Genomic DNA, 26820 nt, shown 5'->3' with positions numbered 1-26820 from the left:
TTGGTTCCTGCCAAAAAGGACCGCTGATTGCGCCTCTATAGCAATTTTTTTTAAATGCATGTATAAGTGTAGTCACAAACTGTGCCCGATTAATGCCTTCTATAAGCTTTGTGCACCAAATGGTCAAAGTAAACCAACCAAGAGTTGACAAGAAAGTGTCAAACTTCCAGCCCAATGTGCCAAATCTATTGCACAGCTTGTGCCACAGTCAAACATTATCAGCGTTTTCTGCCTGATTTAAGTGTACACTGTCTAAGGCTATGTGCCCACATAGCGTTCTTGTAGCGTTTTTGCAGCGTTTTTACGCTGAACATTGAGGTACATTGAAACGCAGCAAACCTGCAGGTATATGTGGATTTGCTGCATTTCAATTAAATTCAATAGCCGCGAATTTGCGGCGTAATCGCAGTTCGTGTGGTACCCAGGATGAAGAGGAGACTACAACTCCTCTTCATCCCGGCTACCACGCGGTGAAATAAAGAAATAAAAAAGTAAAAATAAACCCTGTATACTCACCTCTCCGGTCTGCTCCCTGCGGCGTCCTCTCTCCTCGGCGTCCCGCGGTGTACTTGCAGGACCTGTGGTGACGTCATTTAATCAGCTGATGGTCACGCGACCGCTGACGTCAGGTGATGGTCGCGTGACCATCAGCTGACTAAATTACGTCACCGCAGGTCCTGCCAGTACACCGCGGGACGCCGAGGAGAGAGGACGCCGCAGGGAGCAGACTGGAGGAGACCGGAGAGGTGAGTATACAGGTTTTTTTATTTTTAACTTTTTAATTCTTTTTTTTTTTTTTTTTTACTATAGATGCAGCATTTAAAGTATCTAAGTTGGTCACACTATACATGCCGGTTGCATGGATTTATATTGTGTGACCAACTTGTCAAGCACTTTTCTAAGTGATGCTCAAAATCGCTTGGAAAAGTGCTTGAAAAAACGCATGCGGAAACGCTGAAAAAACACTTCTCTCTGGCAGAAAAAACGCATGTAAATCTGCATGTAAATCTGCATGCGTTTTTTTCTGCCAGAGAGAGACAAAAACGCTCTGCGTCAAATCTGCATCGTGGGCACTAACCCTGATGTTAGGAAATCTGTCTGATTGTGTGTTACAAGGATTGTCGGTCTTTTATTTTTTTTTAATCCTTCATGTGAAAATAACAAAGTCAACCGTACTTGCCCTCCCTTGCTATTATCACATAGAGGACCCCGTGTTTACCAGTTTACCACTGCAGCCAGTGATTGGCTGCAGCAGTCAAATGTGGGTATGACTGGAATAGATACCTAAAAATGCTGTGTAAGGAGGCATTACTCCCTCATTTGGAGAAAATCAAATAGCAATTTAGAGTTAACATGCAGCAAATCCAAACTTTTTCCACGACAAAATCTCACTGCAGATTTCGCTGTGGTTTTTTTTTTCCCATGTTGAAATTCTTAAAAAAAAAGTTTCCTGGCAATAAATCTCAAGGGCACTTACTTTTTAATATTATATGAACACACTTATTTCTGTGTGAAAAACATGTAATGATATTAGACATGAAGATGGAGGAAATATTTTCATTTTCTTTATGGCACTAGTGAGCAGACAATGTGTATCTGTCATTGATAGTGTATGTGCTGCCCTCTAGTGACACAAACTGGTACCTTCTGTCATACACTGCACAAGCCAACACTAGATTTACGGTATGTGATCCATGCTCCACAGCCCCATGTATATATCAGCAATACATCTACACATTTTGGAAAAATTAATAAAAAATAAATAAATAAATAAAATAAACAGCTTCATCCACTTGGCTGTGCCCGGAGCTCATATGCTGGCACATATAAATGGTGTTGCACGGTACTCTCCACCATATTACAAGTTTACCCTAATCTAGATACAAGGCCTCCTGTCCAATACGACATCTGATGGAAGTTACCATTTTGTAGACTGTGAGCCCTTGTGGGCAGGGTCCTCTCTCCTCCTGTACCTGTCGGTGACTTCTATTGTCTAAGATATTGTACTTGTTTTTATTATATATACCCCTTTTCACATGTGGAATAAATGGTGCTATAATAATAAATAATAATAATTTCACATTCTATAATAGAATCAGAGGCATGTGGAGGAGCACAAGGTCTAAGTCTTTTGACTTGTTCTTCTCCAAAGGAAGTAAAGTCTTTGCTTAATCCCTTTCCGATATCCAGTGTGTATATATATACATATATATAGTGAACTAGATGGTGGCCCGATTCTAACGCATCAGGTATTCTAGCATATGTCTCCCGACCCTCCTTTATAATGTCCCATGCAGGAAGTCACATCCCCCCTATATAATACCCCATGCAGGATGTCACTTGTTCCCCCATATAATGGCCCATGCAGGATGTCACTTGTTCCCCCATATAATGCCCCATGTAGGATGTCACCTCTCCCCCCATATAATGGCCCATGCAGGATGTCACCTCTCCCCCCATATAATGCCCCATGCAGGCTGTCACATCCCCCCTATATAATACCCCATGCAGGATGTCCCATCCCCCCATAGTGCCCCATGCAGGTCCCCTATGACCCCATACAAAAAAAAAAAATCCAATACTCACCTCACTGCTTCTCTGGACTCGAGCGTAGCCGGCATCTTCACGCTGTGCGCTGTGACCGGTCAGGAGAGAGCACGGTGTAAAGACGTCACCGCGCCCTCTGACCTGAGACGTCACAGAGCTGCAGCGGAAGACACAGGAGCTGCTGTGGAGGCACGGGGAGGGGTAAGTATGACGCCGGGTGCCGGGGTCCTGATCGAGAGGGGGGAGGGACGGGAGGAGAGGAGATGGGAGGGGAGGGGAGAGGAGGGGAGGGGTATGACGCCAGGTGCCGGGGTCCTGATCGAGCGGGGGGAGGGACGGGAGGAGAGGGGAGGGGAGAGCAGAGGAGGGGAGAGGAGGGGAAAGGAGGGGAGGGGCGTCACACTTGTCCTCGGGAGATAAGCGGCCGTAGCCGCTGAACTTCCGACGATAGCCGCATGTAGGTCAGCGGCGCCTGCGGTCGGGGGACTTATGCTGCGAGCAGCCGGCTGCATCTCCCGGCTGCCGTGCCGCACATGAGCCGCTAACGGCCGCCATGTTTTTCTGAAATGCCGCGTCGCTGATTGGCCGCGGCCGGACCAATCAGCGACCCGGGATTTCCAGGACAGACAGAAAGACAGACAGAAAGACAGACAGACGGGATAAGACAATTATATAGATAGATGTGTGCAGGAGTTGTACGGTGCGGACTCTGGAGTTGAGCCTGCTCTGTGCACATTGGTAATTGCTGCAATCATCACTATGGCTAATTGTGCAAACCCTTAGACTATGGCATCTAGGTAGCTAGCCCTGCAGTATATAAGTAATGAGCTAGAGATGAGTGAACCCGAACTGTAAAGAGAGAGATTTTCCAGCTCCAAAGTTCAGGTACCCATTGATTTTTATGGGGTTCGGGTTCATATTCAAGTTCGGAAGCATGATACCTGAACTGAACTTTGGACTAAAGTTTGGTTGAACCCGACAAACTTGAACTTCTACGAGTCCGCTCATCCCTAGCGTCACCTTAGAGGGGTGATCCGGGCAGTCGGAGACTTACTGAAGACCACAATAAGGGTGCAGTCAGACGGCCGTATAACATGGACGACGATCTCATTGCAATCCTTGGACTGGACGGCGACTCTCCAGACCCGAGCTGCATCAAAACACATGCTGTCACGCTCTGGTTAGGAGAGCTGCTGACCAGTCCGAGCATTGCGATGAGATGGTCAGCTGTGTTACATAGGCAGTAAGGGGTTGTCCAGAGAAAACAAGCCATCGCCTATCCTGCTGGAACCCGCACCGATCAGCAAAATGGGGCTCTTTTATCCTGTTAGATTGGAGCAGCAGTGCACACGCATGAGCGCCCCTTCCCTATGGGGCTGCCGAGTGATAGCCTTGGCCTTTTCCTGCAGTCCCATACAGAAAGAATGGAGCTGTGGTCGGCCATGTGCACTGGATAAAAGGTCCCCGTTGTGCTGATCGGTGCAGGTCCCAGATCCCCACTGATCAACAAGTTATCACCTGTCCTCTGGATGATGACCCCTCTAATAGGAGATAAGTAAGACCCCTCTAATAGATCAGTAAGACCCCTCTAATAGATCAGTAAGACCCCTCTAATAGGAGATCAGTAAGACCCCTGTAATAAGTGATCAATAATATAACACCAGAACAGCTGCCCTTTGGTCATCTCGGGTCACCCCCCCCCCACCCCCCAAAAAAAGTGCTTAAAAAGTTGTATGTACTCCTGAGTGATACACATGAAACTACCGCTCGCCCAGAGTCCTTACAGATTTTCATCCACCTAAAAACACAATAGTGACACAAACTATTTTTTTTACAAAGTTCTGACATTTATTTTTTCAAAAACTATAGAAATTTGTTATCGCCATAATGGTGCTCATGGGGAGAATCGGGTCACGTTTACCACACAATGAAAGTGGTAAAAACGGACGCCCCCCTCCCAAGAAAAACAATGGCGGAGAGGTGGGGGGTTACATCACCATTTCATCCCACAAAAAATCCAGTTGGTCAGGAGGAGGTTAAAGGTAGTAAAACCAAAAATCCTACATGACTTTGGTCCCCCATTATCGCTCAGTGAATGTCGCACAGCCAAAAAGAAAAAGAAACTATGGAAGAATTGCTGTTTTTTTATCATTATTCCCCTTTTCCATCTAGTAGATATATACACCAAGGGGCCATACTGCTCAATACCTGCACTTTCCCAGTGACTACAACTATAGCCGTGCAGAGGAGTCCAGCACTCTGATTCTTTTCAGTGAACCCTCCTGTACAATCCTTCCCTATAAAACACTTGAGGAAACTTCACTGTCATTTTATGGAAAAGCGCCCTCCTGGCCGCAGTCACGTCCGGGTTCCCTTGCCCACATCCAAAATGGCCGCCGTAACGCAGCCTCCACCTAGCAGCAACGCTGTAAAGACGTTTGTGTATGTTGCCATGGTGACGGCCGATCCGGGCTCTCACAACTGACAGCTGTGCTCCCGTGACAGCGGCTAGGAATGGCTGGTGAGTGCGTGAAGCGGCCGCACACGTCCTGTACTGACTGACGGCGTACTTAGGACTCACGGGGGCAATATTATAAAAAGTAAGGGATGATTGGATATGGCAACCAATCAGACTGGAGCTCTCAGTTATCATTGAACCTTTCAGAAATGTAAGCAGCAACCTGATTGGTAGCCTTGAGTAGCTCCTCTCCTTGTACTTTGTATCATTTTGTATGCATTTCTTAGTGTATTTTATTAAGCCTTATACAGGAAGTGACGCGCCCCCTGGGCCTGTGTTGTGCAGGGGAACCCGGAACCGGGCCTGTTGTAGAATGCTGGGGGTTGTAGTCTCCGTGTGGCGGTGACCCGGTCCGTGCCCAGGGTGGTCAAACCAGTGGCAGTCTTAATGTATAGCAAATGTCCGACTACGCCACCCGTGGATTGCGGTCAGTGGGGACCGCCGATGCGCTGCCGACCGCTGAGGCTGATGTTGTTTGCGCAGCCGAGTATGGGATAACTCCCCACGGGAGAAGTATTGCCTCAGGGCAGCTAATGTGAGAGATGATGGGAGTGATAGTGTGAGGGTCCCAGTGCTAATGGTGCTGGTGCGGCAAGGAATCACAGAGACGTGAGGTGCAGTTCAGGGTCTTTACTGCTGGTACAAGGCAGACCCTCCCGGGAGTACTGGCTAGTATAAGGGGCCTGGTCAGTCTGCGAGCAAGCAGGAGTTCCCCTGGCCAGGTGGAGTTGTAGGCCTCCCCGTTTATCTGCACTCTTCCTGGCTACCTTGCTGTCAGCGGTTACAAGTAGCCCACGTCCCTGAGTATACCGTGTGGTGCTCACCCGTATGGCTGGTGACTTGGGGCCTTCTGTTAGCCTCCGCTCCTGGATGGCGGCGCTGGTCCCTTCTTTGTGACTGAGCCTCCGGGCTTCTATGGCCAGAGGACCTGGAATCCCCTGCCGGTTGGTTTCTGCTGCTGGGTATATATCAGTCCCCACAGCCTCGGACTCCTGTGTCCGGTTTTAGTAACTTCAGCCAGGGCGAGCTATATCTCTGCTCACAGGCCCTGGCCTTCTGCCTCTGCTCCTACAGAGCTCCTGTTCTCACTTTCCCTCTCCAGGCTCTGACTGCTATGCTTATTCTGCAGGCTCTGTCTCTGTCTGCAGCTTCACTCCCTAATCCCGCCCCAGACCCAGTTTATAAGGGCAGATTCCTCCCCTCCCAGGTCTGGGTGGGCCGTGTTGCATGTTTAGGGCTCCTGACCAGAGAAACCTCCCACTTGCTCTCAGACATAATATCTCTATTACTGTGGCAACCAGACCCCTGGGGTGTCACATTCCCCCCTAGTAAATTTTAGTACTCCGGGACTAAACACATTTTTTTTTTAAAGAAACATAAATACAAGGTATAACAATAATACAATAACATATTCACAAGAAACTTTAGTCTGTAGAGGTCACGGCGTTTCCGTGACCGGGTGTCCATATCACCCAAGGTGAAGTTTATGAAACAAAGGGGGTGTCCATGTCACCCAACAAGGCGAAGTCTTGGCACAGAATAGGGGACCTGTCCAAAGCAAACCCCTTGCGTTGTCCTTGGGCGTGGCTGCAAGGGTAGACTAACTACTTTGGGCCACAAGGAGGCCACGCCAGACAGGTTTTCTCTTCCGCGGCCGTCTTCGCAAGAGGCACCAAGGTGCAACTATCTACAAAACTGTTCCGGTTATCCAGTGTCCATAACCTGTTAGTCCAAATAAATCTGCAGGGTAACTGAGAAACATAATTAGTAACAGGCAACAAACATAAACCATAAACATTTTTCAATAAACAGTCAACTTTACAGTGCATTGGTTTAGATTCTCCAGCGAGCGGGCATCTGACCTCTAGTGACCCTAGTGGACCTACGGAGCTCACTAACTGGTTCTGCACTACAGGGTGTAGGAGGTGTTATGGGCAAGCTGGGCAGCTTTCTGCGCACTCTTTGGCTCACTAGGGGCACGGCAGGCTCACTACTAGCAGAGGGTTGATCCTCCTGTACTGCTGGTGTGGACTCTTCTGCCTCTTGGGCCGGCTGCTCTTCCAGCTCTACCGGTTCCTCTGTAGGCACTTGCGGGGCTGGCTGGAGAAAGGTGAGGACGGGTACCACGACAGCGCCGTTTACTTGTGTCCAAGACCGGGGGAAGTCTCCGAGTACGGTACTGATCATTTCTTCCCTTTCCTCTGCGGGTTGAGGGTTTTCTTGATCTTCTTCAGGGCTTTGCAGCTGCTCGGGACACTTCTTCAGGTGGTCTTTGGAGACAATGGCTGTGGTTTCTCCTCCATCCTTACTGATTACGCAGATTTTTGGGTTCTCATGGCTTGATGGCAGTACGGTGTACGGGTCCTTCTCCCACTGGTCGTCCAACTTGTGGAGCCGCCTCTTCCTCTTCAAGACCTGCTCTCCAGGTACCAGGGGAACAGCGGGAGCATACTGGTTATAAGCCTTCTCTTGCCTTTCTCTAGCTTGAGACAGACTTCGCTCGACGCTTTCCTGTACTTTCCGATACTGCTGCTGCCGTTCTGTATCCCAGTCTGCCTCTGGCGAGGTGTCCTCAGGCGTCAGGACTCCCATATCCAGGTCAATAGGCAGCTTACCAGGTCTTGCTCTCATTAGGTAAGCCGGGGTACAGTTGGTGGAACCTACAGGGATGTGGTTATACAGGTCCACCAGATCGGGCAGTTTCTCAGGCCACAGACTGCGTTCTTCCAGGGGCAGTGTTTTTAGCAGATCTATCACCACCTGGTTCATCTTCTCGCAGAGTCCATTGGTTTGAGGGTGATAGGGCGTTGTTCTTATCTTCTTGCAGCCATACAGGTTGCAGAACTCCTGGAAGACCTCCGCTTCGAAGGCTGGTCCTTGGTCTGTCAGCACTTGGTCCGGGTACCCGTGTGGACGGCAGAAGTGCTGCTGGAAGGCTCTAGCCGCTGTTTGAGCCGTTAAGTCCTTGACCGGGACCACCACCAGGAACCGGGAGTAATGATCTACGATTGTGAGGGCGTAGACATACCCAGATCTGCTTGCAGCCAGTTTCACATGGTCCAGGGCTACCAGTTCCAGTGGCTGTCTGGTGATGATGGGCTGCAGGGGAGTCTTCTGGCTGGCTCGGTCTTTTCTTCTCAGGTGGCACGGGCCACAGTCTCTGCACCACCTCTTGATGGCTCCTCTCATGCCTACCCAGTAGAACCGTTCACGCAACAAGAACTCCAGCTTCTTCCATCCGAAATGCCCTGCTCCGTTGTGGTATGCCTCCAGAACCATAGCCGCGTCTCGTCTTGGGACCACTACCTGCCAGGTCAACTCATGTGTTCGAGAGTTAACCATTCTCCGGCACAGCTTCTCCCTGTAGAGGAACAGCTTACTTTTCTCCTTCCACAGTTGCTTGGTCTCCTCCGGAGCATCTGGGTCAAGACGGGCATCGGCCTGGGTCAGCATTTCCTTCACCAAATGGACTGCGGGATCACTGTCTTGCGTCTCCGCCCAGTTGTAGTGGGGCAAGGGATTGAACGTCACGGAGCGCCTGTCCTTCACACGGTGGGAATACAGGGTAATCCCATGACGGTGGAACGCAGGGAGCTCAACTTCTTCCAGATCTTCTGGGTCTTCCCCTACGTCCAGTAAGTTCGGCATTCTAGACAGGGCATCCGCGTTGGCATTTGAGCGTCCTGCCCGGTATTTGATGGTGAATTCAAAGTTGGACAGGCGGGCCATCCATCTCTGTTCCAGGGCACCGAGCCTTGCAGTGTCCAGGTGTGTCAACGGGTTGTTATCCGTGTACACGGTGAATTTGGAGGAGGCAAGGTAATGCTTGAAACGTTCGGTCACTGCCCACACTACTGGCAGGAACTCCAGCTTGAATGAGCTATAATTCTCAGGGTTCCTTTCCGTGGGCCGTAGCTTTCGGCTGGCGTAAGCGATTACCCGTTCTTTCCCTTGCTGGATCTTGGACAGTACGGCTCCTAGCCCGATGTTGCTTGCGTCCGTGTGGAGGATAAAGGGCTGGCTGTAGTCTGGATATGCCAGGATTTCATCCCCCGTGAGGGCCATCTTCAGCAGGCAGAAGGACTCCTCTTCCAGCTTTTCCCACCTAAAGGGCGGCTTCTGGTTTTTGGCTTACCGAGATTGACCTATCAGGAGGTCCTGCATAGGGGCTGCCATTTTGGTGAAACCGGTAATGAATCTTCGGTAGTAGCCTACCAACCCGAGGAACTGCCGCACTTCCTTTATGCTGGAGGGTCTTGGCCAGTCCTTAATCACGGTGATCTTATCAGGGTCAGGAGCCACTCCGTCAGCACTCACCACGTGTCCCAGGTATTGCACCTTTGGTTTCAGGAGGTGACACTTGGAGGGTTTCACCTTTAGGCCGTAGTTTGCCAGAGCTTCGAACACTTCTGCCAGGTGTTTCAGGTGGTCCTCGTAGGTCTTGGAATAGACGATGACATCGTCCAGGTATAACAGGACCGTCTCGAAGTTCCGGTGTCCCAGACAGCATTCCATCAACCGTTGGAAGGTTCCTGGTGCGTTGCAGAGCCCGAACGGCATACAGTTAAATTCGCTGAGACCCATCGGGGTGGTGAATGCGGTCTTCTCCCGGTCCGCCTCTGCTACAGGAACCTGCCAGTACCCGCTAGTGAGATCCAAAGTAGAGAAGAAGTTAGCAGATTTTAATGCAGCTAAGGACTCTTCTATCCTTGGTAACGGGTACGCATCTTTGTGTGTGATACGGTTGACCTTCCTGTAGTCTACACACATTCTCATGGTGTTGTCTTTCTTTTTCACTAAGACTAGTGGAGCTGCCCAGGGGCTACAGCTGTCCCTGATTACCCCAGCCTCCTTCATGTCTCTAAGCATCCCCTTGGCGTGTTGGTAGTGTACCGGGGGTACGGGTCGGTATCTCTCCTTTATGGGAGGATGGTCTCCCGTGGGGATGTGATGTTCTACCCCCTTTACTCGCCCGAAGTCTAGCGGGTGTTTACTAAACACTCTCTCGTACTCTCGAACCACCCGATAGACTCCCTGTTTCTGGTGTGAGGGAGTGGAGTCAGTACCCAAATGCAGTTGCTGACACCAGTCCTCCATTGGTTTCTTAGAGCCGTTACCTTCCTCTGGTTGAGATGGAGGCAAGGGTTCCACGGCCTGTACAGAATTCTGGTTTATGGTGAACAATTTGGCTAGCTTGGCATACCGGGGCAGGTATACTTCTCTCTCCCCGATATTTATGATGCGAACGGGCACCCTCCCATGGCGTACATCGACCACCCCCCGTGCTGTCAAAATGGTGGGCCTACTGTCTGAGTAGACGGGTTCTACCATTGCTTGGTAGTCTCTACCTCTTAGACCAATAGCTGCCCGGCACCAAATCATCATCTCACTTTTTGGGGGCATGGCAATAGGGAACGGGTCACACATTCTCACGCTACCTATCTCACCACCAGATAGTTCCACCTGTTGCCGCTTCATCAGTGCCCGGATCTCTTTTTGGAGCACACGCTGCTGGCCAGAACTGGCGTTCTTGGCAACCTGCTGTAAAATGAGAATCACCTCTGCAAGACAATTTTCAATCACATTACTTCCCAAGGTTATTCTAGGGTGACTCTCATGACGGTCTATGTCCACTATAATCAGTCCTTGTGCCGCCAGTTCGACTTTACCGATCTTAATGGTCACCTCTTTAAATCCCACCTGCGGCACGGGCTGACCATTGCTGGCGATGATACTCAGGTCGTCATCTGGGTAGCGGGTTATGTCCGAGTCATTCCAGTACTGTTTAAAGAGCACGTACGGGATGGTGGTCACCTGTGACCCAGTGTCTAGTAGGGCACTCATAGGAATGCCATCCAGTACCACAGGCAAGATTGGACGTCCCCCTACGTATTTATCACGCCAGTTTGATGGGCCTGATGGTCTTATGCCTGGGGGTTGGCCCTCTACCTCAGGTTGTGCCCGTTTAAATGACAGTACCTTGCTACATGTCCGGGTTGATTGCAGCGGCGGCAGATGGGTCGTCCGTCTTCGTTGTATCTGTCGCTGGGTCTTCCTCTGGCCGGTGGGGTCCTCCTCAGTCGGCGCCACGGGACGTCCTCCGGTCCGGATGCCAGCTGGAAGAGACCTGTAAAGACTGCACAGTTCTGGTTAGCGCGGCAACGCTCTTAGTCAGCTCTTGGACCTGATGGTGCAGGTCTGTAGCCGGGTCACTGTTTAAAGCCTGCGCATCAGCTCCCACAGGCCCTGCAGACAAGGGCGCCGTCTCCTGGTGGTAAGTGATAGCAGGGCGCCTGTGGGTCACAGCGCCACCTGGTGCCGGTTCTCGGAGCACCCGGATGGCTCTGTCCTTGAACTGTGCAAAGTCCAGGTCAGGGTCCTGTAAGGCCATTGCCCGCAACTGGGTTCGGTGGGCATTGCACAGTAGACCCTCAATAAATTGTTCAGTCAACAGCTTATCTTCATTTCCCACGCTGTCAGGGTCTGCCTGCTTAATGGCTCTCAGGGCCTCTTGTAGGTTTAGAGCATAGTCTCTTATACTCTCATGTGCCCGTTGTTTGCACCCATAAAATCTTAGTTTTATTTCGGCTGAGGTGCGGGTGTCAAATGTGTCTTTCAGCCGGGTTAGTATGTCTCTGACAGTCCTCTTCCTCCCAGGTGGCCAGGACTTTACCTCCCTTTGGGCTGCCCCGATTAATTGGGCCACCAGGATGCTCACTTTTTGCTCTTCTGTGAGGGGGTACACCTGGAAGAGGCTATCCAGTCTTTCTCTAAAGTCATTTAGAGTATGTGACTCCCCTGAGTACTGGGGTAGCCAGGTTGCCCCCGGGATATAGGGCATGGTGAATGGCATGACTGCTGCAGCGGTTGCGCTGGCGGTGGCTGTGGCAGTGGAGCTCCCCTCGGTATCCGGCATCCTCCTCCCCCCTAGTGGACCGTGGCCTACCTTGCGATGCTCTTCTTCCGTAGGCCGCAGCTCCGCAGTCGATCGTCGGGGTTGAGGACCTGGCGTCGCGCTCCGATGATGTCAGCGTCGCTCTTCCTCCCTTCCAGGACCTTGCGCAGCGTCAGAGCGTGGGGCGGAGCGTGGGGCGGAGCTTCGGATCTCGCGCGCTTTCGGCATCCACGCCCCTCTTCTTCCCGTGCGGCGTCCCGAAGATGGCGTCCGAAGGCGGGAAGCAGCTGCGGATGGCGGGAAGAAGGCAGAAGACGGCGGGAAACGGTCCAAGATGGCGTCTGATGGCGGCAATCGGCTCCGGATGGCGGGAAACGACTCCGGACGGCGGGAAACTTCACCACAGGTAAGTATAAAAGTCTCTTTTCAGGCACGCAGTACCCGGTGGTTGCGGGCACGAAATCCTGCCGACTACGCCAAAGTTGACGCGCCCCCTGGGCCTGTGTTGTGCAGGGGAACCAGCCAGAGCCGGCTCCTGGTTTTCGTGGGTCCCGGGCAAAAGAGTCTCAGTGGGCCCCTGTAACACATACCACGATTCATGATGCACGGATACCGCAGAGAAATATAGGTATAGTACAAGGCCAAAGATTTCACTTCTTACATTACATGAGGGATATCTATTGTAAATTCTACAATAGCTCAGAAACCGGCGAATCGTCACAGCGCACAGTGCAGACCGGACAGTATAGTCCTCCATACAGTATAATGGGCACCACATAGTCCTCCATACAGTATAATGGGCACCACATAGTCCTACATACAGTATTATGGGCCCACACAGTCCTCCATACAGAATAAAGGGCCTAATATAATGCACCATACAGAATAATGGGCATAGTTTTGGACTGGCGCATAGGAGAACAGGACAATCCTCCGGTGGGCCCCTGTGCAGGAGTGGCCCACCACCCTCTTATATGAGCAGTACTTGACACAATATACTTGCATCACTATGTACAGACATAGTCTGCATCTGATTCATTTACTAATCTACCTATTTCATTGTTATATAAATTTGTGATTGAGGATAATGTCATATTTGCATGTAGCTGAAAAGGGGGCCCCTGGAGTTGGTTACTGGTGGACCCTTGGCACCCCAGTCCGATACTGAATGGGCTTAATATAATGCTCCATACAGAATAATGGACCCCATATAATGCTCCATACAGTATTATGGGCCCCATATATTGCTTCATACAGAATAATGGACCCAATATATTGCTTTATACAGAATAATGGACCCCATATAATGCTCCATACAGAATAATGGACCTCATATAATGCTCCATACAGAATAATGGACCTCATATAATGCTCCATACAGAATAATGGACTCCATATAATGCTCCATACAGAATAATGGACTCCATATAATGCTCCATACAGAATAATGGACCCCATATAATGCTCCATACAGAATAATAGACCCCATATAATTCTCCATACAGAATAATGGACCCCATATAATGCTCCATACAGAATAATAGACCTCATATGACCTTCTGTCATTCTCCGTCAGTAACTGTCGCTCCACTCAGGACACCCACACTTACCACACCTATAGAAATACACGCGCCTTTAAAACCCAGAAACTTGTCAAGAAATTGCAGTCATCATTGGCCCCGATCTCCTTCCTCTCATGTCCTGACTCTGCACTGAAACATTATAATGATACATTGTAGAGTGCCCTGGATGAAGCTGCTCCTCCTACACTTAGAACAACTCGGCACAGATGGCGACAACCCTGGCACACGCTGCGAACATGTTTTCTCCAGCGGTGCTCCAGGTGCGCTGAACGTCTGTGGAGAAAATCTAATCTGGCCGAAGATTTCATCCATTATAAATTTATGCTTAAAACATACAACTCCGCCCTTCACCTCTCCAAACAAACCTATTTCAGTACCCTCATCACCTCACTTTCCAAAAATCCTAAACTCCTCTTTGAAACTTTTCATTCCCTCCTCCAACCAAGAGTGAAAGCCCCAACTACCGACCTCAGCGCTGACAATCTGACTAATTATTTTAAAAAAAATTGACCATATCAATCAGGAATTTTTCTTCCAATCCCCTAATACCATGCACGGTCCTCCGTCTCCCGTTACAACTAGCTCACTCTCTGTCTTTGAACCAGTTATGGAAGAAGAAGTGCTCAGGCTCCTTGCATTTTCTCGCCCTACTTCCTGCACCAGTGACCCTATTCCCTCACATCTCCTTCAGTCCATTTCCCCGGCTGTCACCACTCACCTAACTAAAATATTCAATCTCTCTCTCTCATCTGGTATCTTTCCCTCCTCATTTAAACACTCCAGCATATATCCATCAATTAAAAAGCCATCCCTCGACCAAAACTGTGCTGCTAACTACAGACCTGTGTCTAATCTTCCCTTCATCTGTAAACTCCTGGAACGCTTGGTCTATACCCGTATGATCCACTATCTCTCCGATTACTCTCTTCTTGACCCTGTACAATCTGGTTTTCGCTCTTTACACTCCACTGAAACTGCTCTCACTAAAGTCCCTAATGATCTACTAACCGCTAAGTCTAATGGTCACTACTCCCTGCTGATTCTCCTGGATCTCTCTGCAGCATTTGACACGGTGGATCACCAGCTTCTCCTCACTATGCTCCGCTCTGTCGGCCTCAAGGACACCGTTCTCTCCTTGTTCTCCCCCTACCTCTCTAACCGCTCCTTCACTGTATCTTTTACTGGCTCCTCTTCCCCTTAGTGTCAGGGTTCAGTCCTAGGCCTCCTCCTCTTCTCCCTATATACCGCCCCTATTGGACAAACAATCAGCATATTCGGTTTTCAGTACCATCTTTATGATGACGACACCCAAGTATACACCGTCTCCTGACATCACCCCTGCATTATTACAAAATATCAGTGATTGTCTTTCTGTTGTCTCTGAATCTGAATCTGTCAAAACGAATCCTGTGTTTCCTCCCTCCACTAACCTACCTGTGCCCGATATTGCCATTTCCATGTGTGGTCCTACCCTTACTCCCCAGCAACATGCCCACTGTCTTGGGGTCATATATGATTCAGATTTTTCATTCACTCCCTACATCATTCACGCCCCAGTAGTCGGACCCCTACATCCTATGACTTGTTGATCAGTCGGGGTCCAACTACTGAGACCCCCATCGAACGGCAGAACGGGGAACTGTCATAGCTATTAGAATGGAGCGGCAGTGTGCGTGCTTAATTCATTCTCTATGGGTTTGCTGAGCACTTCGCTTGGCTTTTTCTGGCAACCCCTTAGAGAAAGAAAGGAGCTGCAGTCGGGCGATCGACCTGCCATGACATTTCATAACGGGATAAAAGTTCCCTGTTAAGGATAAAAATTCACAGATCTGTCGATGTGTGCGGCACCCACCGATCAGTAAGTTACCACCTTTCTTACAGGTAGTTGACAATTTATTTTAACTGGACAACTCCTTTAAGGGATTGTATAAGTGTTCTGGTGTATGAAAATGAAAAAAATAAATAAATAATGGAAGAAATAATAACCTCCCTGATCCTCCGCAGCTACTTCTCCAGCACTCAGAGGTGGATAATGTCTAAATGGGCAGGCAAAAGAAGCACAGACCTTGAGGGAATGAATGAGCACCGGAATGAGAAGTTAGGGAATGGAAGGCGGGGTATTATTATTTTTTTTTTAGATTCTTTTTTTTTTTTAATAATATTTTTATTAATTTTAACAAAATAACAATAATTAAAGGGATAGAAGATAGAGAAAAAATAGATGTAGGAAAAGGTTAAGGATAAGGAGGTGGGAAAGAAAATAATCTTTAATGGGGAATATAGGAAACTGGGAAAAGGGATAAAGGGATAAGAGATAAGTAGAAGAGAAAGATAAATACAGACTAAGAATATGAAGAAAGGTAGGAAAAAAAATCATGAAATCTCTATAAAAATTGGGAGGAAAGGAAACAAGTGAACTTTATATTATCCTAACCTGAATAAGGAAAATTGCACAGTAGTAGAGATGAGCGGACACGAACTTTAAAGTTTGGGGTTCGTACCAGACATTAAGTGTCCGGTGCTGAACTCTAAGCATGGACTTCTCCTGGAAGTCCGTTTTAATGTTCAAAGTTCCGGGGGAAGTTTGGGAGAGAATTTTTTTCCAGTTCCAAAGTTCGGGTCCCCATTGTTTTCAATGGGGTTCGGGTTCAAGTTCGGTTGCCGTTCCAGTGGCCGAACCGAACTTTGGACTAAAGTTTGGGTCGGGTACCAGAACCAGAACTTCCATCAATAAACAGTGGTGTTAATATTATAATATAAAAGTTATTGTAGCTAAAGTGTTTTGTCGAGTCCTAGAAAAAAAAAGTAGACAGGTTAGCAAGAAACATTTCTTTCGCACCCGGTTTCCATATTTTTTAAAGTTGAAATAGTTACTTCATTCTAAAAAATGTATTGTACGAACTCCAACGTATCAACAAGATCCAGATCAGAACTTTACCTATGGAATAATATGAACTGAACTTTCCCCCCATGGTCGGGGTCGTGTCCCGACACAATCAAGGGTACTTCTAGCAATTTGTAAAGTGATTGTTTTTTTTTTAGATTCTTTTTAAGTCGTCTGAGGATCATTTTTATTCCCCAGAAATCCCTTCATTTCAGTGCGGCTCCATAGAAGCGAGTCATCCAGCCCCCCCATGCTCCGCCATACCCCTTCTCTTGGGCTATGTACAGAACTTCTCCAGTAGAGCAATTAAAAAGCTTTCATACAGGGTCCTGGGCACCAACACGGTCTAATGTTTTGATAATGTAAAAATTTGCCAAATTTATCAGACTTGTTCATGATGTTTGATAAAGTCGGTGCATCTCTAAGTGTCTAGTCCTGAGTTTACATCATCTGTTATTTTTTTCGGCACAAATGTTAGCATAATAAATCATTACACTGTGTTTAGAACCTGATTGGTTAAAAAATCCATCCAAATAATGAAAGAAAACTGCAAAGTATAAGTGGAAATTTACACAAATCACAGCGTGATTTTATCATTTGAGATATTTCTTTTTATTTTCTATCCAGAAACGATGAGGAAGTCCCTTACTATTAAGGATCTGACATCTGCTATGGAAAGCAGGTTAGTTATGGGAGGAATTAGGGCAGAAAAGTGGAAGGTAGGATTTTTTTGTGAATTATTTTATATTTGCTCCAGTTTTTCTTGTTAATTGTCTTGTATGGGTGAGATTTATCAAAACTAGTGCAACTGAGAGGTGGAGCAATTGTGCATGGATTATAGAGCTTTGGAAAATGAAGGGGTTAAGCCTCATTCACATGTCCAATTTTTCCACATATGAGAAAAACAGACCTATTATTCTGCTCAGAGTTTGATCAGAGTTTGATCAGAGTTTGATCAGAGTTTGATCAGAGTTTGATCAGAGTTTGATCAGAGTTTGGTCAGTTTGATTTTGAGTGTTTTGAGTTTCATTAGAGTGTCATCCGATTTTCTCGTACGTGCAGAAATTTAAAACCATGTCTCCACTTTCTCTATTCTGATAGTCCATGAAAATCGAACTGCACTTAGATTTCAGCCGAGTGCAGTCCAATTTTTTCACGGACCCATTAACTTGCATTGCCAATTTTGATCTGACCCTCGGATCAAAATCGGACATGTCTCTGCGATTTTCTGTGGACCTCTCGGTTTACGAAAAATCACAGACATGTGAAAAACACGGATAGCACTTGTACGTGAAAATCGTACGTGCGAATGAGGCCTAAGTGCTATTACAAGTGCTCCCTTATTCCCCTCAGGTGGTTGGGGAATCTCTCAGTGAGTGAAGTCAACCTGAACAATTCCTATCATCAAAATTCTGATAACTTCACTTTCTTTTTTAATAGAAAAATGGAAACAAGTTCATTAATTGAGACGGGCTACATCAAGAATCTTCAGAAACAAGTCTACCTTCTGGAGCTGGAGACGTCCTTCTTATATCCTTTCCACCAGCCTAGTTCCACAGCTAGTGGATATTTCACTACACTGTGCCATATGCTGAGGTTTATGTAAAGGGGTGAAAAAAATCTAGGAACACATCCATGAAAGGGTTAATTCTCATCTTCAGAACTTATCAGCTATCTACTGGAAATGTGTTATGGTGCTGGGAGCAGGGGCTAGCTTAGGTATCCATTATTAGGACAAATCACAGCTAACTAACTGTCACTATATGAGTGGTCGTAACCATGGATACCTAAACTACTGCGATGCCCTGCACATGGGATAAGCAACATAGCTAATCAGGAGAACTATGCTACATTTCTAATTGGGCTAATATTATTATTATTACACCTACTACATATTGGGATAAGATCGTGGAGATGGGAATATCCCTTTAATTGGCCCAATGGGGCCATTAATAAAGGGTTGTCCTGCAGTGGACAGCCCCTTTAACATGATTTTTTGTAGGTTTATTCTTTTCAATAAAAGACATTGTAGAGGCTATTTTGGTGCAATACACATTATAATTGCCACCACTACAGCATTTACTGAACATTTGGACGATTGTATATTTCTGCAGGGGGGTGTATCTTGTGGGACGAGCTACGGTGGCCACATGGAGCCATATGAATGGCACTCAAATACAGTTTTGGTGCAGATTATTGTTTTGGAGAGGAACAGTAGGGTAGTGGAGCCGGCCACATAATTTTTGGTACAATGAAGAGTAGTAGTAGGTTTGGTGTTGAGATTTCTCATTGTAGGGGAGATAAAGGAGGACAGGGGCATTGGGTTTATTAAGACAAATAAGCCCCCCAAAAAAGACCCCCTGACCTAGGAGAAGTGCACTCCGCTAATGACAGAGGTAATGACCACATTGATGGCCGTCCGTCCGTCCCCGGCTATAACTGCTCAGAGTTACAGAACGTCCGGTATGAGATTATTTGCAAACAGGGAACAGTGTAATTGGGGTTTTATTTTGCAGAACGCTGGTATTCTTCAGAATATTTCTAGGCGTTACAAGCAATACAAAGACACTAAGCATTCCAGTATTTTAGGGTTTATTACGGAGGGACTCTCACCAGTATTCCCTGGTAGAAATAATAAGAAATAACAATACAAATATTATAGAAATGGCCACTTCTGTCAGAAAAGGGTATTATTTTTCTAGAAATCTAATAATGAAGAAAATATTGCTGTTGCAATTTTAGCTTTTTTTATTTCTAATTTCAGCAGTAGTATGCAATTAAAAATTGCATGTGAAATATAATTGTTTTCTAACAGTGAACAGAGAGCGAAAGCCCTTTCAGTGTGGTGATGGGATGTTTTTCTCTCTTCCATGTCTGGTCACCAGGGGGCACTATTGTAGTTTCCATAAGCAGATACTGCGTTGTCTCCCCTAGGATAACTGTAAATCCCACGTGTGTTCCCTGCAGACATTTCCGTAGTTACACCGTCTCTGTGGATCAGCTATGCACTAGCTATGAAATAAGCTGTGCGATTGAGCCACCACAAGACGACTTAGAATATACATAGCTCCAGCCCACTAATTTATAGTCTTAGGGTTCCAAGGGGTAACGTTTCTCTTTGCGGAGAGTGACATATCAAGCCTGACATGCCAAGATGAGGAGTCTTTTAAGCCTTGCAATGCTCCTCTGGGAAATTAAATATGTAAATTGTTTCTTCAGAGAGGCAGAGGACTAGAAAACTATGGTTTTAAGATTGCGATAAAACACAAGTCCATCGAGATCAACCTATAGCCTAACATTTTGATCCAGAGAAAGGCAAAAAAAAACATGAGGCAGCTTCATATTAGGGGAAAAGACCTTCCTGACTCCACATACGGCAATCAGACTAGCTCCCTGGATCAACGTCTCATCACAGACTCTACTACCCATTACCTGTAATATTATATTTATCAAGAAAGGCATCCAGGCCCTTCTTGAACTTTTTCAGTGAATCAAAAATTACAACATCATGCGGCAGAAAGTTCCACAGTCTCACTGCTCTTACAGTAAAGAATCCGCGTCTGTGGTGATGATGAAACCTTCTTTCCTCTTGACCAGGGATGTAAAACTCAAACACACAAAGGACCAAAATTAAAAATTTGGACAAAGTCGCAGGCCAACCAGTATAAAGTATAATGGGCCCCACAAAGTCCTCCTTACAGAATAATGGCCCTGCATAGTCCTCCATACAGAATAATGGCCCCACATAGTCCTCCGTACAGAATAATGGGCCCCACATAGTCCTCCATACAGAATAATGGGCCCCACATAGTCTTCTATACCGTATAATGGTCCCCACACAGTCCCCCATACAGTATAATGTGCCCCACATAGACCTCCATACAAAATAATGGGTCCCACATACTCCTCTATACAGAATAATGGGCCCCACATAGTCCTCCATACAGAATAATGGCCCCACATAGTCCCCCATACAGTATAATGGGCCCCAAATAGTCCCCCATACAGTATAATGGACCCCAAATAGTCCTCCATACAGTATAATGGGCCCCACATAGTCCTCCATACAGAATAATGGGCCCCACATAGTCTTCCATACAGAATAATGAGCCCCACATAGTCCTCCATACAGTATAATGGGCCCCACATAGTCCTCCATACAGTATAATGGGCCCCACATAGTCCTCCATACAGTATAATGTGCCCCACATAGTCCTGCATACAGAAATAATGGCCCCACATAGTCCTCCACACAGAAATAATGGCCCCACATAGTCCTCCATACAGAAATAATGGCCCCACATAGTCCTTCATACAGAAATAATGGCCCCACATAGTCCTTCATACAGAATAATGGTCCCCACATAGTCCTTCATACAGAATAATGGTCCCCACATAGTCCTCCATACAGTATAATGGGCCCCACATAGTCCTCCATACAGTATAATGGGCCCCACATAGTCCTCCATACAGAAATAATGGCCCCACATAGTCCTCCATACAGAATAATGGCCCCACATAGTCCTCCATACAGTATAATGAGTCCCACATAGTCCTCCATACAGAAATAATGGCCCCACATAGTCCTCCATACAGAAATAATGGCCCCACATAGTCCTCCATACAGAAATAATGGCCCCACATAGTCCTTCATACAGAAATAATGGCCCCACATAGTCCTTCATACAGAATAATGGTCCCCACATAGTCCTTCATACAGAATAATGGTCCCCACATAGTCCTCCATACAGTATAATGGGCCCCACATAGTCCTCCATACAGTATAATGGGCCCCACATAGTCCTCCATACAGAAATAATGGCCCCACATAGTCCTCCATACAGAATAATGGCCCCACATAGTCCTCCATACAGTATAATGAGTCCCACATAGTCCTCCATACAGAAATAATGGCCCCACATAGTCCTCCATACAGAAATAATGGCCCCACATAGTCCTCCATACAGAAATAATGGCCCCACATAGTCCTTCATACAGAAATAATGGCCCCACATAGTCCTTCATACAGAATAATGGTCCCCACATAGTCCTTCATACAGAATAATGGTCCCCACATAGTCCTCCATACAGTATAATGGGCCCCACATAGTCCTCCATACAGTATAATGGGCCCCACATAGTCCTCCATACAGAAATAATGGCCCCACATAGTCCTCCATACAGAATAATGGCCCCACATAGTCCTCCATACAGTATAATGAGTCCCACATAGTCCTCCATACAGAAATAATGGCCCCACATAGTCCTCCATACAGAAATAATGGCCCCACATAGTCCTCCATACAGAAATAATGGCCCCACATAGTCCTTCATACAGAAATAATGGCCCCACATAGTCCTTCATACAGAATAATGGTCCCCACATAGTCCTTCATACAGAATAATGGTCCCCACATAGTCCTCCATACAGTATAATGGGCCCCACATAGTCCTCCATACAGTATAATGGGCCCCACATAGTCCTCCATACAGAATAATGGCCCCCACATAGTCCTCCATACAGAATAATGGTCCCCACATAGTCCTCCATACAGTATAATGGGCCCCACATAGTCCTCCATACAGAAATAATGGCCCCACATAGTCCTTCAAACAGAAATAATGGCCCCACATAGTCCTCCATACAGAAATAATGGCCCCACATAGTCCTTCATACAGAAATAATGGCCCCACATAGTCTTTCATACAGAATAATGGCCCCACATAGTCCTTCATAAAGTATAATGGGCCCCATATAGTCGTTCATACAGAATAATGGCCCCACATAGCCCTCCATACAGAATAATGGCCCCACATAGTCCTCCATACAGAATAATGGGCTCCACATAGTCCTCCATACAGTATAATGGCCCCACATAGTCCTCCATACAGTATAATGGGCCCACATAGTCCTGCATACAGAATAATGGCCCCACATAGTCCTCCATACAGAATAATGGCCCCACATAGTCCTCCATACAGAATAATGGGTCCCACATAGTCCTCCATACAGAATAATGGCCCCACATAGTACTTCATACAGAATAATGGCCCCACATAGTCCTCCATACAGAATAATGGCCCCACATAGTCCTTCATACAGAATAATGGCCCCACATAGTACTCCATACAGAATAATGGCCCCACATAGTCCTCCATACAGAATAATGGCCCCACATAGTCCTGCATACAGAATAATGGCCCCACATAGTCTTCCATACAGAATAATGGGCCCCACATAGTCCTCCATACAGAATAATGGCCCCACATAGTCCTGCATACAGAATAATGGCCCCACATAGTCCTCCATACAGAATAATGGCCCCACATAGTCCTCCATACAGAATAATGGGTCCCACATAGTCCTCCATACAGAATAATGGCCCCACATAGTCCTCCATACAGAATAATGGGCCCCACATAGTCCTCCATACAGAATAATGGGCCCCACATAGACCTCCATACAGAATAATGAACCCCACATAGTCCTCCATACAGAATAATGGCCCCACATAGTCCTCCATACAGAATAATGGCCCCACATAGTCCTCCATACAGAATAATGGCCCCACATAGTCCTTCATACAGAATAATGGCCCCACATAGTACTCCATACAGAATAATGGCCCCACATAGTCCTCCATACAGAATAATGGCCCCACATAGTCCTTCATACAGAATAATGGCCCCACATAGTACTCCATACAGAATAATGGCCCCACATAGTCCTTCATACAGAATAATGGCCCCACATAGTCCTCCATACAGAATAATGACCCCACATAGTCCTCCATACAGAATAATGGCCCCACATAGTCCTTCATACAGAATAATGGCCCCACATAGTACTCCATACAGAATAATGGCCCCACATAGTACTCCATACAGAATAATGGCCCCACATAGTCCTCCATACAGAATAATGGCCCCACATAGTTCTCCATACAGAATAATGGGCCCCACATAGTCCTCCATACAGAATAATGGCCCCACATAGTACTCCATACAGAATAATGGCCCCACATAGTCCTCCATACAGAATAATGGCCCGTCATAGGGGTGGTGGTTCCGGCGTCGTGGGCCAAATAAAACCACCCTGGTGGCCAGATTTAGCCCATGGGCCTGAGTTTGACATGTGTGAACTAGACATAGAGGATGCCTCCTTGTCATTATTGGAAGCTTTGGTGTAAAAAGATCATTAGAAAGTTCTCTGTACTGTCGCTTCACATACAACATATTTGTACACTGTAATAAGATCGCCCCTAAGCCTTCCTTTTTCCAATCTGAATAACCCCGAGTTTGATAACCTGTCTTGGTATTTCGGATTCCCCATTCCCTTAAAGATGTTGTTCCTTTTTACTTAAAAGTCTAAAATGTCCCTGTACCCTACTCATTCTGACTGTGGTATAATATGTACAATATAGGATATAGAGGTGTGTGGCTCTCTCCTAGTAGATACCGTAAGAGAATCCTGAGGTCTCCAAACCAAACTCCCATTGTTTGTCAGACATAGGACCCATGTCTACCTCCCAATCCCGTCTCAACCTCTTATGGGGGGGCCTAGTGCTTTCCACCAGTAGAAGAGCATGTAGGTAGGAGATATGTCTGACTGTTGGGGGGTCCAACAACACCCAAACCAAAGGGGAAATCATGTAAGGCTGGAGGAACATTTTTGGACTGAGCTTGCAGAGTATGTCTGAGCTGTGAGAAATGGAAAAGTAAAATGTCCGGAAGATTTAACTCTTCCTTCAAAGCCTGGAATGATTTGAGGATGCTAAAACCTGACCCAAGTAAACCAAGCTCGCCCTCTCCCATAAAGGCCCTTCTTCAGATCACGTAATTTAGAAAGGGTCCCGTTATGCCAAAGAAGGGTATGATTATCACAGGGAGGCACCTGGAAAAGAGAAATCTCTGTGTATTCACCATCAATAAAACAAATGACTTAACAGAATTGCACAAGGAATAAGGTACAAAAAGCCACTAGCAGCCAGCCAAAACTAGCAGCCGAAGCTGGACAGATGATTGCAGAAGTAAAAGTGGGTCATTTTTTATTAATTGTTATATCTGTCGTACCAAAAGTCACTAGGGGTACAAAAGCTGAGACCCCCACCTATATTACGATTGAAAGAGTTTTCCAGGTGAAAGCATGTTGCAATTTGTATTTTGCCTTTTCTTAATACAAGTTTCCTTCTTGGTGGGCAAAAAATCCAGCATGGCGGAACATTTGTTTCCACTCGGTCCGTTTGACAAAGTAGAATTACTGATTAAAGGCAGCAATGGGGAACGACAGAATTATGGGGAAACTTGGCATTGATTTTACACCGTATTTGTGTTTATAAAAAATGGGCAAACTTTGTCACACTTCATAAATGTACTAAAATGAGCAGTTTTTTCTTTTGCTCGTAATAATCTAGTTTGTAAGCAGTAAGTGACCATGGTTAAGCTGGGATCGGTGGCCACTAGTGATGAGCGAGCGTGCTCGTTTAACCCTTTCACCGAGCACGCTCGGGAGCTTTCCGAGTATCTTTGGCGTGCTCGTATATTAAGTTCGAGTCTCTGCGTTTGCATGACTTACAGCTGTAAGACATCCTCAACACGTGAGGATTCCCTAACAAACAGGCAATCCCTTCATGTGTGCAGGTTGTCTTACAGCTGTAAATCATGCAGACGAAGAGACTCGAACTTAATATACGAGCACGCCGAAGATACTCGGCAAGCACCTGAGTGTGCTCGGTGAAAGGGTTAAACGAGCAAACTCGCTCATCACTAGTGGCCACCATTACAGTGACAGAATGTGGTGCAAATTGTGCAGCAGATCTATGCTTGCTCATAGCAGGGTTGTTTTTTTTTTGCACCGTCTGTGCGCCAGAAATCGGTGCAAATTGTAACACAAATCTACGCCTGCTCAATTTCTAGCATAAGGACGACTAAAGATGCAGCTAATTTATTAAGATTCTTGCACCTATTAATACATTTGGCACATTCTACTCAACGTCAAGAAATTCCAGTCTCTACAATAGCTTGTTCACACGCTGCATTTTTTTTCCACACATTTGTCAAGGGTAAAAAAAACCTGCACTTTACAGTACCATCAAAGTGAATGAGGTTTCTGAAATCTCATGCATATGCTACTTATTTTTTCCTTGATGATTTGAACTATAAAAGCGTTGTTTTAAATCTGCAGGGTGTCAGTGTTTTCAGTGTTTTTGCAGCGTTTTTAACACATTCAAATAAAAGGGAAAAAGAGGTATAAAAAATGTGCTTATTTTATTCAGCGTTTTTCATGCCAACTTTCTGGGTTATGGTGCTTGAAAAAACGAAGCTAAAAACACTGATTTCACCTGAATCAATAACATTGAAGTCAATGGAAAACGGATCCATTAAGTTGCCACCTGTTTTTCTTTTATTTGAAAAGGATCTGTTTTTTGCTTACTGGATCAGTTTCAAATGGAACAAAACGGACGACTATTTAACGGATCCATTTTCCATAGGTTTCAATGTTTAAAAAATTGATGTAGTTGAAATCACTTTTTTTAGCTTGGCAAAAAAAGTTGTGTCTGCACAACTTTTTTTGTCAACAGATTGCTGCTGGATCCGTTCTAATGGATGATTACTGGACATGTGACCTTAGTCTTATGCCAGTTTGAGCAGCTATTTATGCATTGGAAGTATATTAGTTAGTAAACTAGCTCAGAAAACTGCCGCTCCTGTACAGATATTACCAGTTCATATTAAAGGCTACGTCCTCGTCTTTCACAAACATTTTTTATTATCCCAATGCATCTATAATTTACAAAAATGTCTTTAGCTCCTATGAAGACTTATGCATTGCCATGGTTACAGACTACAAACATACTGTGTAGTCAGATCTTTCAGTCATACTTTTTTCCATTTCTGCTTTTTTGCCAATTGAAGCTTTGTTGCAGTTGTTTTTTTGGGGGGGATACATTTCCTCTGTTTAAAATCCATGTCTGGCTTCAAAATCTGGATTGTTTTTAATTATTTTCTTGTAAAAACATCCAAAACACATAAAAAAAAAATGCATTGCATGAATGCCAGGTACACTCATGGGACACGAAGCAGATTAGAAAAAATGACTAATGTTTCTTTATTGCCCGTTCCTTGTATTGTTCTGTAAAATTTTAGTGTCTGTTTAACTGAAATTCTGCAGATAAATGCGGCACAACACAAGATAATGGGGGTTTAAAAAATCTTATTCTTAGACATCATAAAAATCCACCATGGATCTTTGGCTTGTTAGGCTGTGTTCACACGTTGCTTTTTTGCAGCGTTTTTTTTTCCTGCAGTCAAAACCTTCTCATTAAAGAAGCAACTTCTAAAAAGCAGTTTTTGCTAAGTTTTGCCAAGTTTTTTGGTTGTTTTTGCTTCGTTT

The 26820-nt window shown here is 46.1% G+C and overlaps 1 protein-coding gene across 6 annotated transcripts in view; it reads left to right on the top strand.

The window, feature by feature from the left end:
- Window positions 1–26820, top strand: part of LOC141265862 (uncharacterized) — a 1005842-nt gene that overhangs the window by 915026 nt on the left and 63996 nt on the right. Inside the window, exons 1-4 of one of the 6 annotated variants that reach the window (XM_073679498.1) lie at window positions 4930–5068; window positions 17055–17109; window positions 17868–17958; window positions 24386–24463. The exons of 1 other annotated variant lie outside the window; for it this stretch is intronic. In XM_073679498.1, coding sequence (XP_073535599.1) covers window positions 5062–5068; window positions 17055–17109; window positions 17868–17958; window positions 24386–24463 — 231 coding nt within the window. In that variant the 5' untranslated portion in view covers window positions 4930–5061. 4 more of the 6 variants (XM_073679500.1, XM_073679499.1, XM_073679501.1 and 1 more) reach the window with 4 other exon arrangements.

The sequence above is a fragment of the Phyllobates terribilis genome, unplaced genomic scaffold (assembly GCF_046119375.1).
Source record: "Phyllobates terribilis strain yellow unplaced genomic scaffold, ASM4611937v1 Scaffold_4__5_contigs__length_816908805, whole genome shotgun sequence".
In the NCBI taxonomy this organism is placed as follows: Eukaryota; Metazoa; Chordata; class Amphibia; order Anura; family Dendrobatidae; genus Phyllobates; species Phyllobates terribilis.
This window is presented reverse-complemented; position numbering and strand designations above follow the sequence as displayed.